The sequence below is a fragment of the Euprymna scolopes genome, chromosome 31 (genome assembly GCF_053919585.1).
Source record: "Euprymna scolopes isolate OS-2025 chromosome 31, ASM5391958v1, whole genome shotgun sequence".
Classification (NCBI taxonomy): domain Eukaryota; kingdom Metazoa; phylum Mollusca; class Cephalopoda; order Sepiida; family Sepiolidae; genus Euprymna; species Euprymna scolopes.
Window position 1 is genome coordinate 6,060,245 of NC_136512.1, and position 15,847 is coordinate 6,076,091.

At 35.1% G+C, this 15,847-nt stretch overlaps 1 protein-coding gene across 7 annotated transcripts in view; it reads left to right on the top strand.

Annotated features, from left to right (window-relative positions):
- LOC145255605 (uncharacterized) overlaps nt 1-15,847 on the top strand; it is a 529,950-nt gene that overhangs the window by 291,697 nt on the left and 222,406 nt on the right. The window contains exon 2 of one of the 7 annotated variants that reach the window (XM_080114095.1): nt 7,914-7,967. The exons of the other annotated variants lie outside the window; for them this stretch is intronic. Within the exon in view, the coding sequence (XP_079970221.1) occupies nt 7,914-7,967 (54 nt within the window). The remainder of the gene's footprint in view (nt 1-7,913; nt 7,968-15,847) is intronic. 7 annotated transcript variants of the gene reach the window in all.

The following is a 15,847-nucleotide window of genomic DNA, read 5'->3' on the forward strand; positions in this document are numbered from 1 at the left end:
CACTCTAGCAAAGACGTGTAGATGGAGGGGATGCTAAGGGTACCCAAGCACCTGCCTCTTTTACTCCTGTTTTAAAAATGTCCCTTCCAAAGCAATGTCTTATAAATCTGTGCCTTATCATAACTATATTTTTACTGTTTTTTTTTCTTTCACTTGAGCACCTGCCCCGAGAAAGTTCTCTGCACGTCACTGCAATATCCAATACCTTTTTAAAGCCACAATTCGCTCATGCATAAAGTATTAGTGCCACATCTGGTGCATCTACCACTAGTCTCTCGTTGTTAAATAGGGTTAAAAAAACAGAAAAAAAAGAAGCAGGAAACAAAAAAGAAATTCCAATGTTTAGTAGTCCAAAAGAAGAAACTATTAGAATAGAAGGCTTTTCTAGCATTTAGGGACCTTAATAGTGAAGGGGTGGGATTTTGCTGCTTATTGGATTATGTGTTTTGTTTAAGCAACAATAAAGCATAAAAACAGTTGAGTGGGGAGTTCAGCAACGCAATGATTGTTCACATTACATTTAAACTCCAGCAGATTAGTACAGTGAGGAAAACAGGAAACAGAGAAGGAATTCCAAAATCTAGCAGTCTGAGGAAAGAAACTATTAAAGAAGAAGGCTTTCCAGCTACAACATTGTCTCCTTCAAGTCCAATGTAAACAAATTTTTTGTTCAACTGTCCCCTTAAATAATCAAATTCTACCCAATTTTCACCACTAACAATCACTATACTGTTGTCCCAGTGACCATTGTACACTCATTAACTCTTGCTTGTTTGGATTAGTTGGGGTATTTACGTTAAGGGAATACAAGTGCTTCCAGTTCATCAGAGCACATTCCATTAAAATACTTGTAAAACAGACACAGGGATGCAATATTGCGGCGAACGGTTTGGTGGAGGGGGGGGGGCCCTAAATCAACAGAGATTCCCATAATGATCCGGTAATCAGTCAGTGTCAGAAATCCGGTAATCAGCCAGTGTCAGAAATCGCCATTAAAAATGTGTGATAAAAACTTGAATAATTAGACTTGCTATCTTTCGAAACTTATAACTACTTAAAAAATGTAATTTAAACCCTAATTTTTTTTCAATAAAAGGGAGCAAAGACCAAATTTTAAAATAATAACAGGTTTAATAGCAAAATATGCAATATTTGTTTTTCCAAATCGGTTTTCTTTAAAAAGGATTTCAAGAAAATCAACAAATTTTAACTTACTTCGAATATAATAAAAATATATAAATTTCAAAAAATCATTTACCATACTAATCAATGGGTACTTCCATTCTTCATTGTTAAGACTTTATCAATATTTATATTTTATATTCCATGTACTTTTTAAATAAAATAATTTTTTAAGCAAGGATTCAAAAATACCGTGACTTTAAATTGTCATATCAGATGGCCACAGAGCGGGGTTGTCTCCCTTTCTTCGAGTTGAGAACTACAGTGGCCTAAAAACGCCATAACTAATCTCCCCTTTCTATTTCTGACATGGTTGCTGTAAACAAAAGTTAGTCCATATGAGTCACCGTACTTGAAAAATGATCACATTCACTCATAAGTTTACTTTTATAAACAAACTCCTCGACAAATTTTCCATTTTTTTTATTCTCTTAAAGGAATACATGAGTTTTTTATTTAAAATATTTGATTTCTTCTTTATGGAATGAATATTTTTTATTATTTTTTTAAATATCTAAAATAAAACAACATTGAATGAAATAGAAAAAATTATAGTAAGTGCTTAATATTTACTTGACAATATTTTAAAAATATGTAGTTCCACTTAAAAAAATCAACGTGTTTTTTAAAAAAAAGGTTTTTAACTTTTTACTTTACAGGTAAATTTGCATAAAACTATTCTTTTTTTTGTTTTAAATTAGATTATTTTATTTATTGATCTTTTATCTTTAATTTGTGATATCTAAATCTGAGGTGATAAAATTAATTATTTTCATTTTGATAGACATTTCAAAATGGGAGGGGGTGAATAAAAAAAAACGTTTGTCTAGAATATTATATTCGGTTTATTAGAAAGAGCATAAAATTTCACATTAAACCTGAAAATATCTTAAAAATTGAACCAATAGAAAATTTTTTATAGATTTTTAAATTGGAAAAAATTTAACTCGTAAAATTCAATTCATTTCATTACGTAAAAAACATGGCTGCATGAACGCACGCAGGCACTTTGTGTAAACACTGTTTTTAAAAAAATAAAAAAATAATATTTCTATTATTTTCCAAAAAACTTTAATAGTTTATTTTGGAAGTATATTCCATAAAGAAATTAAACCACTTTAAAAAGAGAAATTACGAGTGTTGTATATTTTATTCGCAGTTTTGTGTTAAGGGTGTCAAAAATTCTCCCCAAATTCTGACACACCTAATGATCCGGTCTGTGTTAATTTTATGCTGGGAGTGAAGTTGTGTGCAATTCTCTGGAGTCTACCCTCGCGGGCCTTGCCTTCTCTCCTTGAGAAGGGGGTTAGTTTATAGCTAATCGTCTGAGGCGCCCTCGCCGGGGGATTGCTACGGCGCTGCCTAGACACTTTTTCCAGGTCAGAGTGCCCCTCCTCTTGAGGGGGTGGGGACAACTTCTCAATCCCACTTTCCGACCCTGGTGTCTAATTTCTTGCAGTGGGAGAAAACTAAACAACTTGATGCATTACAAAGACGCGGTGTGGTCGTTTATTCAAGCCAGGAGGCACGCTACAGTTGTTAGTGAGATGTGAATGATATAATCCAGCAAGAATATTTAAGTAAAGCAATCTTCCGCGCGTTTTCTAAATTCGCAAATTTTATTTCAATTTAAAACATGTTTTTTGTTCATTTCCTAATTTTTTTTTTTTCACTTTTTTTTTTCTTTTTCATAAATTTACGATTTTTATTTGACGACGACCGAAATTCGTCATTTTGTTCGATGATTCAGCGCGTCAGATCATCGACAAATTCATTTTTCTTTTCAGATAAAGGTTTAGCGAAAAAGCAGGAGTTTAGGGGGCAGGTCGTGTGGGTTGATATAAAGAAGGGTTCAGGAGGAGAAATGCTGGGGTCGTGAGTTGACAACCCTGATGAGTAATCGTTGTTATGTTTTTATTTATTTTTGTTTCAATTACAAACGCTTCTATTCCTTAAAAATAAATAAATAAATAAAATAATAAAAAAGGGAGAGCAATCCGCATTTACTAAAAAAAAAAAAATCTTAAAATTAATTACGTTTTCTGTTAATTGACCCCAAAATCTAACACAATCACAATCTGCATACAGATACTGGTTATTTACCTTGCCCTCTTTCTTTAAAGCCATCGACCAAGCCACAAACAACTGTTTTTGTTGGGGAAAATGGTGGGAGTTGCCACTCGGATCTAGAGGTAATGGTCAAGTAAGTGAATATTTTAGGGGAGGCTAAATTTTCAGCATGACCCCCCCCCCAACAAAAAGAATTTATCTTCTACAGCAAAACATTTTTTTTTTTTTGGTAACTGCCCTAAAAAAATGGAATGGCTCGGAAACAAGGAATCATTTCATGTTAACTTTCATATGAGGGAGTGGATTGATTGTGAGGGCATACACTCTCCCATCCCCCGCTGTTGGGAACTTCATATCGGACATTTAATGAATTTGTAGTGACCAGCTGACCAAATCACATTGCTCGTCACGTAATCAGAGAAATGCATTTAGTCGGAATTTATTCATTTCAGCAAAAATTTGGTTTTGTCACCGTTCGCCTACGCAATTCTATCAGCGGGTGGAATCGTAGTTGTGACGCGACCTTTTTACACACAAATCCATAGGACTATATTTTTGCACACAAATCCATACGACTATATTTTTGCACACAAATCAATAGGACTATATTTTTACACACAAATCCATAGGACTATATTTTTACACACAAATCCATAGGACTATATTTTTGCACACAAATCCATAGGACTATATTTTTACACACAAATCCATAGGACTATATTTTTACACACAAATCCATAGGACTATATTTTTACACACAAATCCACAGGACTATATTTTTACACACAAATCCATAGGACTATATTTTTACACACAAATCCACAGGACTATATTTTTACACACAAATCAATAGGACTATATTTTTACACACAAATCCATAGGACTATATTTTTACACACAAATCCATAGGACTATATTTTTACACACAAATCAATAGGACTATATTTTTACACACAAATCCATAGGACTATATTTTTGCACACAAATCCATAGGACTATATTTTTACACACAAATCCATAGGATTATATTTTTACACACAAATCCACAGGACTATATTTTTACACACAAATCCATAGGACTATATTTTTGCACACAAATCCATAGGACTATATTTTTACACACAAATCCATAGGACTATATTTTTACACACAAATCCATAGGACTATATTTTTGCACACAAATACATAGGACTATATTTTTGCACACAAATCCATAGGACTATATTTTTGCACACAAATCCATAGGACTATATTTTTACACACAAATCCATAGGACTATATTTTTACACACGAATCCATAGGACTATTTTTTACACACAAATCCATAGGACTATATTTTTACACACAAATCCATAGGACTATATTTTTACACACAAATCCATAGGACTATATTTTTACACACAAATCCATAGGACTATATTTTTACACACGAATCCATAGGACTATTTTTTACACACAAATCCATAGGACTATATTTTTACACACAAATCCATAGGACTATATTTTTACACACGAATCCATAGGACTATATTTTTACACAGATCCATAGGACTATATTTTTGCACACAAATCCATAGGACTATATTTTTACACACAAATCCATAGGACTATATTTTTTTTCTATTCGCGCAGACAAATGTAACCTAACCGTTACGTCACAATTGGACAAACAAACAAATAAAATATTCGAGTCGGCATTTTTTTTATTTTTTTTATTTTTTTAATTTTTTAAATTTTTTTTATTTTTTTAATTTTTTTTATTTTTTTATTTTTTTATTTTTTGTATTTTTTTTATTTTTTTTATTTTTTTTACAAAACGTTTTTATTACCGTTATTTTCGGCATCACTTAAAAAAGTCTCTTGCTGCCACATGTCGATTTTATCAGGTGTGCGTTTCTCTTTCTTCAGACCGCACGCCGGTATTAATCAGCCACTTCTTGCTTTTGCATTTACACATCCATTTTCTTTAACGCCGACTTTCTTTCCCTTACCCCACACTGGCCGTATGCCAGCCATTTATCGCCTGTGTTTTTACACGTCCGTTTTCCTCAACGCCGACTTCCTTTCTCCCCGAGCACATGTTACATTTTTTTTCTCTTTTTCTTTCCTTCCTCTTCTCGCGCACACTTTCTAATTTGCATATGCGGGATTATCTGCCACTGCTACTGCTGCTAATCTCTTTGGAGCCAGCTATCCTTCACTGCTGCTGATATTTTACACGCGCTCATACGCACTGTGTTACATGGGCAGTGAACAGGCCAGAACATTGTAAAAAATCAATATAAAAGGCCTGACGCACCAAAAACAAATCAGTTTTCAGACAACGTTTCCGCAAGTTACTTTGCCGCTGCCTATGATTATCACACGCGTTTGACTCCGTCTAAAATACATAAAACTGCACCATGAAGAATACCTAACTCAAAAGCTGCAATTAATAAATCACGCAATCCTTTACTAATGAAACTCACGCAAATAACAAAGAATGAATATTTTTCTTTGCAAAACTCTTACCTTCATTTGTGTGTTTCTTCATAAAATATGTTGACAATAACAATTTCCTCAGTCTCAAAAGATTTCCAGCCAATACTCTTACAATTACACAATTATTATTTTTTCACTTGGATTATAATTCTGAACTTTTGTCATAAGAAAATGCACATTTCCCTGGTTTATTCATGGACTTTAATCTTTTTAATTTCATGCTCATGGCAGATCACAAACATATAGGATTGAATACAAATTACACATCGCTTATATAAAAAAAATAAACTACTTCTGACATTATTTGGATTCATCAAACTACTGTTCTCATATTGAGTGCGATTTTCACAACGTTTTGGTCGATGTAACCTCTGACCTGTGTCTTGTTGAACTCGGGAATGTTTCTGTCGAACTCAGGAATTTGGATGGAATTTCGAGTGGAATTCTTCATGGATGGTAGTATGCTCTTGTTTCGTCAGCCATGACTGGATAGAGGTCCTAAGTAATTCACAATTGTATTTTTCCTTGCCCTGAAGAAGGTCGGTTACATCGACTAAATCGTTGTGAAAATCACACTCAAGATGGGAACAGTAGCACGGCTCTGCGGACAAATTTATCTTTAGTTGACCTTTGACAACTAAATATTTTCATTTACTAACCAAATAGAAAAGTTACTAGCCAAACCCACATGATTTTTAGAATATGACATCTTAGTTCTGTGACGAGTATGTACATCATAAAGATTTTTCTGTGTTTTTTTTAAAAGTAAGTGTAATTCTAAACATACAACAAATTTATGTTAATACTTGAAGGTATAAATATTCGAATTTCTTCAGATATTTTTTAAACAACCTTCGTTAAAAAAAAAAGAAAAGAAGTATATTGTTCAATTAAACTTTTATTTTTTAAATAATTTAACTTTGTTTTATATATAAAAAAAAAGTTGAAAAAATATTTTTCACTCAGTAGTGAGCTTTGGAAGATTTTCAGTGAAAGAAATGCAATCGCCAAAAGATAAGCGTTTCATTATTTCTAGTCGCCACTTTGAAAAATCACTCGCAAATGCGACTGTTCCATTCGCAATGTAGAGCCCTGAGTAGTCCGATGAATCCAAATAATACGAATAACAAATCCTCATCTCAAAAATTCAGAAACGTCAAACTACTTCCAGTTAAATATAATTTATTTTGATTTTTAGAATTTGTTCTCGAGTTGTTGCTATTTACTGATGTTTTTTTTTTTTTTTCTTGTTAAGGAAAGGACTTTCAGCCTATGCTCCCATCACCGTCACGAATTTGGACATCGACCGTTACCCCCTTCTCCATACAAATTAATTCACAACTGAACTCTTTATTCAAACCATAGTAGCAGAGTATAGGTTCTTGAGTTTTGCACAAAAAATCTGATGCTTTAAAAGATGTAGCTGAAGAAGGTAGATGTTACATCAGCCGGAATGTTGCAAAAATAACAGTCGCTCCTGATATTGAACCGATGAGCAGTCAAGAACTAACAGCAACATCGCACTGATGCTAAGGGACTATTTATCCCGATGAAGCCACATTGTATCTAACAGAGGACTGTGGGGAGTTGAGCAGCAAGATATCTGTTCACATTACACTTCTGCATGTAAGTACAGACAGGGAAGCAGGAAACAGGGAGGGAATTCCAAAGTCTAGCAGCCCAAGGAAATAAACTATCAAAGTAGAAGGATTTCTGGCATGTAGGGGCCTTAACAGTAAAGCGAAAGGGGATTTTACTTGTCAGATTAATCGGGAGTATGAACGTCTAGGGGGGCACAAGTGTTATGAGTTCATCAGAGCACATTCCAAACACAATGTTATTAGGAGGTCGTTTATGAATATCAGGAATAACAGTAGTCTAAGCATCGACCGCATTAATATTATGCTGTTTGGATGTACGTCCATCAAAGACAGCCACTAAAATTCAATTTCGAACATCTTGTTTGCTGATAATTTCCTGTTGCCTATTTTAGCTTTGATATAGTTTGCTCTGATCACATTGTTCTGTGCGGCTGTCGGTAGCAATTCCTTTTCTATGTTCAACTGTCCATTTCAAAGCGATTTTCACACTTTTTGTGCGTCTCTCCATTAGTTATTCTTATAGATCATCCATGTAGCTGCTCTCTTTCTATTTTGATTTTCTTGTCTTCTTGTTTTCAGTTTCGCTGCTTCTTGTATTGTTCATTTTGGCGACAATCAGTTTCTGTGTGTTGGGTTATGTATTTATTTATTTTTTATTACTTACCTTCACCCCAAACACGGCATCTTGCCACTTGGCCATAAGGGGATACTATTTAGGACCATGTCTAAGAAAGATTAAGATGTTGGTTTACCTTGCATTTAAACTTCTGCATATCAGTACGGTTTGGGAAGCAGGTAGCAGGAAGGGAATTCCAAAGTTTAGCTGTTCTAGAGAAGAAGCTACTGGAGCAGAAAACTTTCTGACATTTAGAGACCTCAACAGTGAAGGGGTGTAATTTTGTTGCCAAGTGGGTTTGTCGAGGATATGTATGTTGAGGGGGGGCACAAGTGCAATGAGTTCATCAGAACACATTTCATTAAAATACTTGTAAAACAGGCACAGGGATGCAACATTGCCGCAATGGGAAAAGGGTTGGTGCCTAATTGAGAAAATGTGACCTATTAGATTGGAAACCCTTTTTGGACCCTATCCAAAAGGGAGAGACTGTAGCAACAATACTCTATACATGGACGAGTTTTCTAGCATAATAGCGGGATCCCACCTTTCTTGCAGCAAGCAGCATGTATTCTTCTAGTTATGTTTTGTGTGAGCCACAGTTCTCTTCCACCGTCTCAACTTTTCATATAGTCTCCCTCAGTATTTGATGAAGTGCATTATACACGATCATTGGTTTCCTAGTCTTCTGATCCAAACACCTGTGTTCTTTTATCCAACCTGCAAACGTTCCAGGATATTATTTTTACAAGAGTAATTCCAAAAGTAAAATCTCTTAAACCGTTAAAATTTGAATTTTTAATTCTAATATCAATAGTGCTTCACACTGTTATTGGATATTTAAAACCTCAGTCTTCATCAACATCTGAAGACGTGCCAGGCATTACCACCAACATGGATACGTCAAGAAAAAAAAAGAAAGAAAAAAAGTTATCTGGATTTTGCTTTAGACGACTCTTATGGGCCGAAAATTTGAATTTAATTTAAATAAATGAATATATTTATTTAAAAAAATAATCGTACACTTGTCTGATTTTTTTTAATTTTGCCCCCCCCCCTCCACGCAAAAAAAAAACAAAACAAAAAAAAACAACAACATTTTTTGTGTCGGGTTCCCTTTGAAAAGTTTAACATCCGGGTTTTATTCTTCTTCATCTTCAAAAGTACAACAGAAGCAAGTCGCAGGTTGGGTCATGATGCCGAATATTCCAGTATGTGTGTGGAGGTGTGTTGCGTTTTCTTTCGAATGGGATATGACTCAGAAAAACTTGAAAGGAAGCAATTGATGACTCCCTGGAAATTATTCAGAACGAATATCAAAGGGAAACAGGAGTGTGGGGAGGGGGATAATAATAACAATTTGGGGGTGGGGCTAAGTTTGGGGAAGGCAGCAACAGGGAAATTGCAGGAAATTTTCTATCGTTTTTTTTTTCTTCCCAAGTGTTGAACACTTTTCGACTGTTCAAGTTCTGAACACCACTTGATGGGTGTAACCATCAAATAAATAAATAAAAATAATAATAAACAAAAACTTTAAAGCATCATGGACGTTAAGAAAAATCTTCCAATTTTGTATGATTTTTAATTAGACATTCTAGTAAATCCGTGCGTAAGAATTATTGGTAAACTTACAGAATAGTTAATAGCTGAGAACTCGTATAATATATGGTGCTTGTTACGATAGAGTCAACAAATCAATTAAAAAAAAAAATGCAACAACAGTATTACGTACTTAATTGCCATGTCGAAAATAGTAATATATCCAAAAATACGAGCCACTCAGGGATAAGGGTTATTGCGTATACAGTAATCAATGAAATAGTATTGTAGTAATCATTAGTATTGGAGATTTGACAGAGTGTCCTACTTAAGGGGGAGGTTTGTTAGGAATTTGTTTATGTTGGACTTGAAGATATCCAAGTTGTAGTCAGGTGCGAAACAGGCGAACGGAAGAGAGTTCCACAATCGTGCACTTCTGAGAAAGAAGCTTTGCTCATGGAATCTACGTTTGGATTTAGGCACAGATAAAGAGTGGGGAAAATTATTGACAGTAGTTTCAGCTAGACGGGTGCTTCTTATGAAAGATTGGCGAGGGGGGGACGAGAGTTTGGAGCTCAGACGAGCACTTGCCATGGAAATAACGCTAAAACAAAGACAAGTGCGCGACGTCTCTTCTGTGGGAGAGATGCTGCAGGGAAGAGAAAAGGGCATCCCCCATCAAACCCCGAAGTCTATTTTGTACTCTGTCAAGGCAGGATAGGCTGTTTTTAGCAGCTCCTGCCCAGATGTGGCAACAGTACTCCATCCTTGGACGTACTTGGCTTTTATACAGATAGAGAATTGCATCAGTAGTGAGATATCTTCTGGAGCGGTAGAAGGATCCCACCATTTTCCCAGTGTCCCTGGCAACAGATTTGATGTATGTGTTCCATTTCAGATCAGGAGTAAAGGTCAAACCCAGAAGTTTGTCAAAACATGGAGCCTCCCCAAGACGAGAGCCATCCATTTCAAATGATGCCAGATGGGGATCAGAGCGTTGATGATGTAAAGATAGAAGCCTGTTTTTGGATGCATTAAAAGTGACCAGCCACCTCTTCTCCATTGTACCACGCGTTCAAGATCAGAGGAGAGAGAATTAGAGAGAACTTTGTCATAGCGGACATTATATGAACCTCAAATATGAACAAACGTTTACGACAACGCAAAAATAAATAACGAAATAATAAATATAATAAAAACATGATACATTAATAGATTGTTTTTAGAATTATTTTTTTTTTGTAAGATTGTAAGATGTAGCAAACTATAATTAAAAAAAAAAACACGAAACATTTATAGAGGTTTAAGAATATTTTTTTTTGTACAGAAAGATTGTATAAAAATATAATCTTAGTTTGCATTAACTTTTAGAAAAGGAAGTGTTATCGACCCCTGACAAGCGACATCTGTCGGCTGTTCTAGAAACTAAAATACAAACATTCGCCTCATGTAACTGTTATGCATAAGTGCCAAATGAAATTTTAATCAATTTTCCGTAAAAAATTGCTTTAACTATAAATAACTTTGTACTCGATGAATTTTCGTAATTTTTGGATATATTACTATTTTCGACATGTCAGTTAATTATGTAATATTAATACGGCATATTTAAAAAAAAAAATCGCCATTTCGACTCTGTCTTAACACACATCATAAGTTATGATAAAGCGTGAAGTTACATAGGAACTTTATTTACATCATGAAGTCGATAAGGGTTACAGAAAGGGGGATAAGGGAAAACCCTCTTTAGGGCATGGCATTTCGAAACTAAATGCTTCTCGTCAGGGCCATGGCCTAAAGAGGTTTCTCCCTTATTCCTCCTTCTGTAACCCTTATTGACTTGGTAATGTTAATAAAGTTCCCATGTAACTTTAGTACATTATCTGCTTAACTTATTCTATTGTTTGCTCCTCTTAATCGGGTACAGTTTTTTTTTTTTTTTTTTTTTTTTTTTTTTTTATCTATATAAGTTTACCTTACCATTAAAAATTTATATACCTAGCCGGAACAGATTTTTTTTTGTTTTAAATCATTTTAAAGCGTTTATTTATTTTGACACAAAAGTAGTATCAAGTCTGTTCAGTCAGAAAACATGGTTAAATTTGATCCTCGATATTCGCTCAAAAATCGAAAATTAAACAAAATAGAACATTACATTTTCACACGGGGACATTTATTGGGCGTGATAGGAACCGTTTTACTGAATGTAACCAAGGAGTAGGTGGGCAGTGTAGTATATGTTTGTATTATAATTGAATGACCTAGCACCCCTTCAGACAATGAGATAGACATTGTAGATATAATACTCCGGGATTAGAGAGTTCGGACACAGACTCTCGTATTGTACCCTTTGTAAATAAAGCTTTGGATTTACCCTTAGTGAATGTCCTGTGTTATGATTATCTGAAGAAAGATATATCATTTTGTTCGTCATGATACAATCCTCCGAGGTATTACCTCCTCCGCTGGGAAGGGTCAGTGTTGTACTGTTGTATATGTTCTTTCATTATTATACCATACTCCCATGAATTATCTTCTTCTATGAAGGAGCAGGATAGTATATATTTGTTTGTCAAGATACCATTCTTCAAGACAGCATCCCATCGTTGGCTGGAGGGGAGTGTAGTATCTGTTTTGTTGACATGAGACTATCCTCCCAGACATTGCTTCCACCTTATTGTTTGGAGAGGGGGTAGTGTAGTATTTGTTCTGCTGTCATTCTCCCAAGCATTATCCTTCTCTTTTATTTTAGGGGGAGTAAGTGTGGTATCTGTTCTTTTGTCACGAGACTATCCTTCCAGGTATTACCTTATCCTTTGGTTTGGGTTATGAGTTAGGGGCAGTATAGTAAATTAATTTTCATTAATGGCAGACTTTAAGCGGCAACAATTCGATTTTTTAAAAACGAATTTGGTACTTTGAAATATTACATTTCAAGTAAAACTGATAATATTCACTTAATTGTCATGGACATATCTAGACATTACGAAAAACGATAAATTAGAAAATTAGTTATTAATGAAAGCAGTTTTTGAAGACAATTAGCGAAAATTGAGTTTTACTAAGATTTTCAAAGTTTTCGGAAAATATTTATCCCTTTTGTTACGGTTCAACCTTTTTTTTTTTTTTTTTTTTTTTTAGTCGTTATTGTCTTTGAAAACTCGTTAATGATTAATTTTCTACCTCGTTGTTTTCGGTAATAATTTTTTGGATATGTTCATTACTGCAACATGGTAATTTAGTATGCCGTTGGCTTAACTTGAAATTCAATATTTCAATTTTCGAATTTCACTATAATACCGAAAAAGAACAGTACATTTTTTTACTTTCTTTTTTCGTGTCAGTATTAACATTAATCGATGATAATTTTTAGAATTATTTCTTTCTACTTCTTTATTTTGAAGAAATTCCTAAAAAAAAAAAATAATTTTTTTACTTTTTTTCTTGGAATATCAATCGAAAATCTCTGCAACCCAATAATGAGTCATTATTATAGCTGCGTTTTATTTTATTTATTTATTTTTTTTAAACAAAAACAAAATTAAACGAAACAAAATAAAACGATGTAATGAAATTAAAGATGAAAGCAAAAATTATTTCCATATTATGGCGGTTTATGAATTCACCATTTTGTAATAATTTCGGGATAGTCGCTCTTTTGATTTAAGAAAAAAAAATCGGTTCAATTTAAGAATAGGGACGCTTGGAAAATATCGCTATTTTTTTTTCTTATACATTTGGAGGCGTTTATCCAGGATTTTTCTCCTCCCCATGATAAAATAAAGAGAGAGAGAAAATCTGTATGGTGTATGACGGAAAGAAAGTATCATACACCAAAAATTACGTCAATCGATCAAGTAGTTTTGTTTTTATAAAGAAAACCACTCGTCTGACTGAAACCACGATCAATAATTTCCCCCACTCTTTATCTGTGCCTAAACGTAGATTACATGAACAAAGTTTCTTTCTTGTTTCCCTGCTTTCCAACTAACTACTGTGAGAAAATCCTCGCATAGGCTTTTGCTCTTGGCAGAAGGAAAGAAAACCAAACAGAATTACAACAGGCTCACCTTTTAAACTTCAACATAAATTTTATTAAAGCAAAAAGATCCATATTGTAAAAGAGGCGTCATCTTCAGCTATCTGCCACTGTGGGATGGTAACGTCCCCGAAGGGATAATACTTTGTCTTCGATAAAAGCTGGGTAGAAAACTTCCGCTGACGAAGAACTGCGCAGGTTGAAGAGTTGAGATATCTTCCAAGTCGGGTGGTGCCTCTAGGAGTCTTCTGTTGATTCAGTCCAATGGCGGACAAACGACAGCTCAAACAGTAGACCTTAATTTCGTCTTTGACAGGCATCAATAGTTATGAAGAAAGTCAATTCACAGAGCACAATATCGTGCAAAAATATAAAAATCGCCCGACATAAGGGCATTGGTGTTTGCAAATGATAATATTTCGTCCCACATTTGGGCATTAAACCATCTCATAGTGACAAGGTAATTTCGAGGTTTCGAGCCGCAAATGAGAATTTGATGTCCATTCAAGCCTGCGTCTTTTTGAATTCTGGCGATCTGAAAAGATAATTTTGGCACTAAGAATATCCCCGGCAGTTACTAATAACATGCAATCTGATTGGTTCAAACAAATTCGTGGGCGGACAAATCGTCCAATAAAGAGCCTGCTTATTTCTGCAGAATTTCTTACACTACAATATGGTCACCTTCAAGTCCAATGTAAACAAGTTCTTGATGAGCCGTCTCCTTAAGTAATCCAATTTACCAAATTTCCACTACTAACGATTACTATTTGTCCCATTTGCTAGCATACACTCATTAATCCTTATCCTCGAGTGGCCTCCGAGCCTTGATAAGTGGTGACTCCTTTATATATAAAAAAAAGGAAATCATTTACACATTTGAGCTGTTTTTCCAATGTGCCTACTTCCCCATGTTAAAAATGGCTTCCTAGAATCTTGCAAAACAACTGAGCACTCAAACCAACAAACATTTCTCTTTTCTGATATTTTTGCAAATATATTCAAAGGTGATGATGATTGAGACCTTGCAATGCTGCATATTAAAGCACTAACAAATGCAGTCAATCACCATCACTCAGGACAAGGTCAAGAAGCAGTTTTTGTCCTTGGGTGTGAATAAAGGTCAAGATCCAGATGGACTACATCCAGCAATTTTACGAGTTGCATCAAACGGCACATCGTGGAGAACGAAACTGACGGAAAGAGAGCCAGGGGAAGACAAAAGATAAGGATATTAAACTGGATGTGCAGGACAATGGGTGTTAACAGTACCATCGGACTCCGAGAACAAGCAATGAACCGAAGGCTATGGAGAACACTAACCATGAACATGCCACGACACAAGAAGAAGAAGAAGCAGAAGACATCTGAACTAGCTGCACCTTTAGCAGCCCTTTTCAACAATATCACTGAGTAGGGGTTGACCATACAAAATAACTACTTGAGAATGATGGACAGTTTTATCACTGGACAGCTTACTAACAAGATGTCTATTATATAGAGTGTACATTATTTCTGTAAGGTCTCAAGTGGTCAGATTTCTCAGCATGAAGCATTGTATTCAAACTTACTCCTGAAATAGTTCTATCTCTTTGTGACTTGCTCTGTTAGTGTCAGACCACTGTTAGAATATGGTATCAAGGTCTCGGCTCCATATCTAAGATATGATATCCAGCATCGGAAGAGAGTGCAAAGACTGGCTACTTGCATATTGCAGGCTCTATCTTCAATGAAACTAATGGTAAGCTCATAGCACTGATTTTCACTCCAGATTTTTATTGAAAAATGTATATTTAGACCATTTTTTTTTTTTTTTTTTTTTTATTACATTTTCACCCCAAACAAGGCACATTGCCACTTTGGTGTAGGGGGCTACTATCAGGGGAAACATCTACTGGGGTACTATGTAGGGATTAGGGCAGCGAGATGTTGGTTCACGTTGCACTTGAACTTATGCATGTCAGTACAGTTGGGGAAGCAGTGACCTGGAATGGAATTCCAAAGTCTAGCAGTTCTGGGGAAGAAACTACTGGAGTAGAAAGATCTTTTACATCTAGGGATCTCTACAGTGTGGGGGTGGGATTTTGCAGCTTGTCGGGTCTGTCGAGGGTGTTCACGTCGTGGGGGCACAAGTGCTTGCAGTTCTTCAGAGCATTCACCATTATAATACTTGTAGAACAGGCAGAGGGATGCAACGTTTCGACGATGGGACAGAGGCTGAAGTTTAGATGCCAGTTTAGGGCCTATCAGATTTGCGACTCTCTTTTGAATCCTGTCAAGGAGCGAGAGCATTGCTAAGGTTGCTGGTAAAATAGTTGA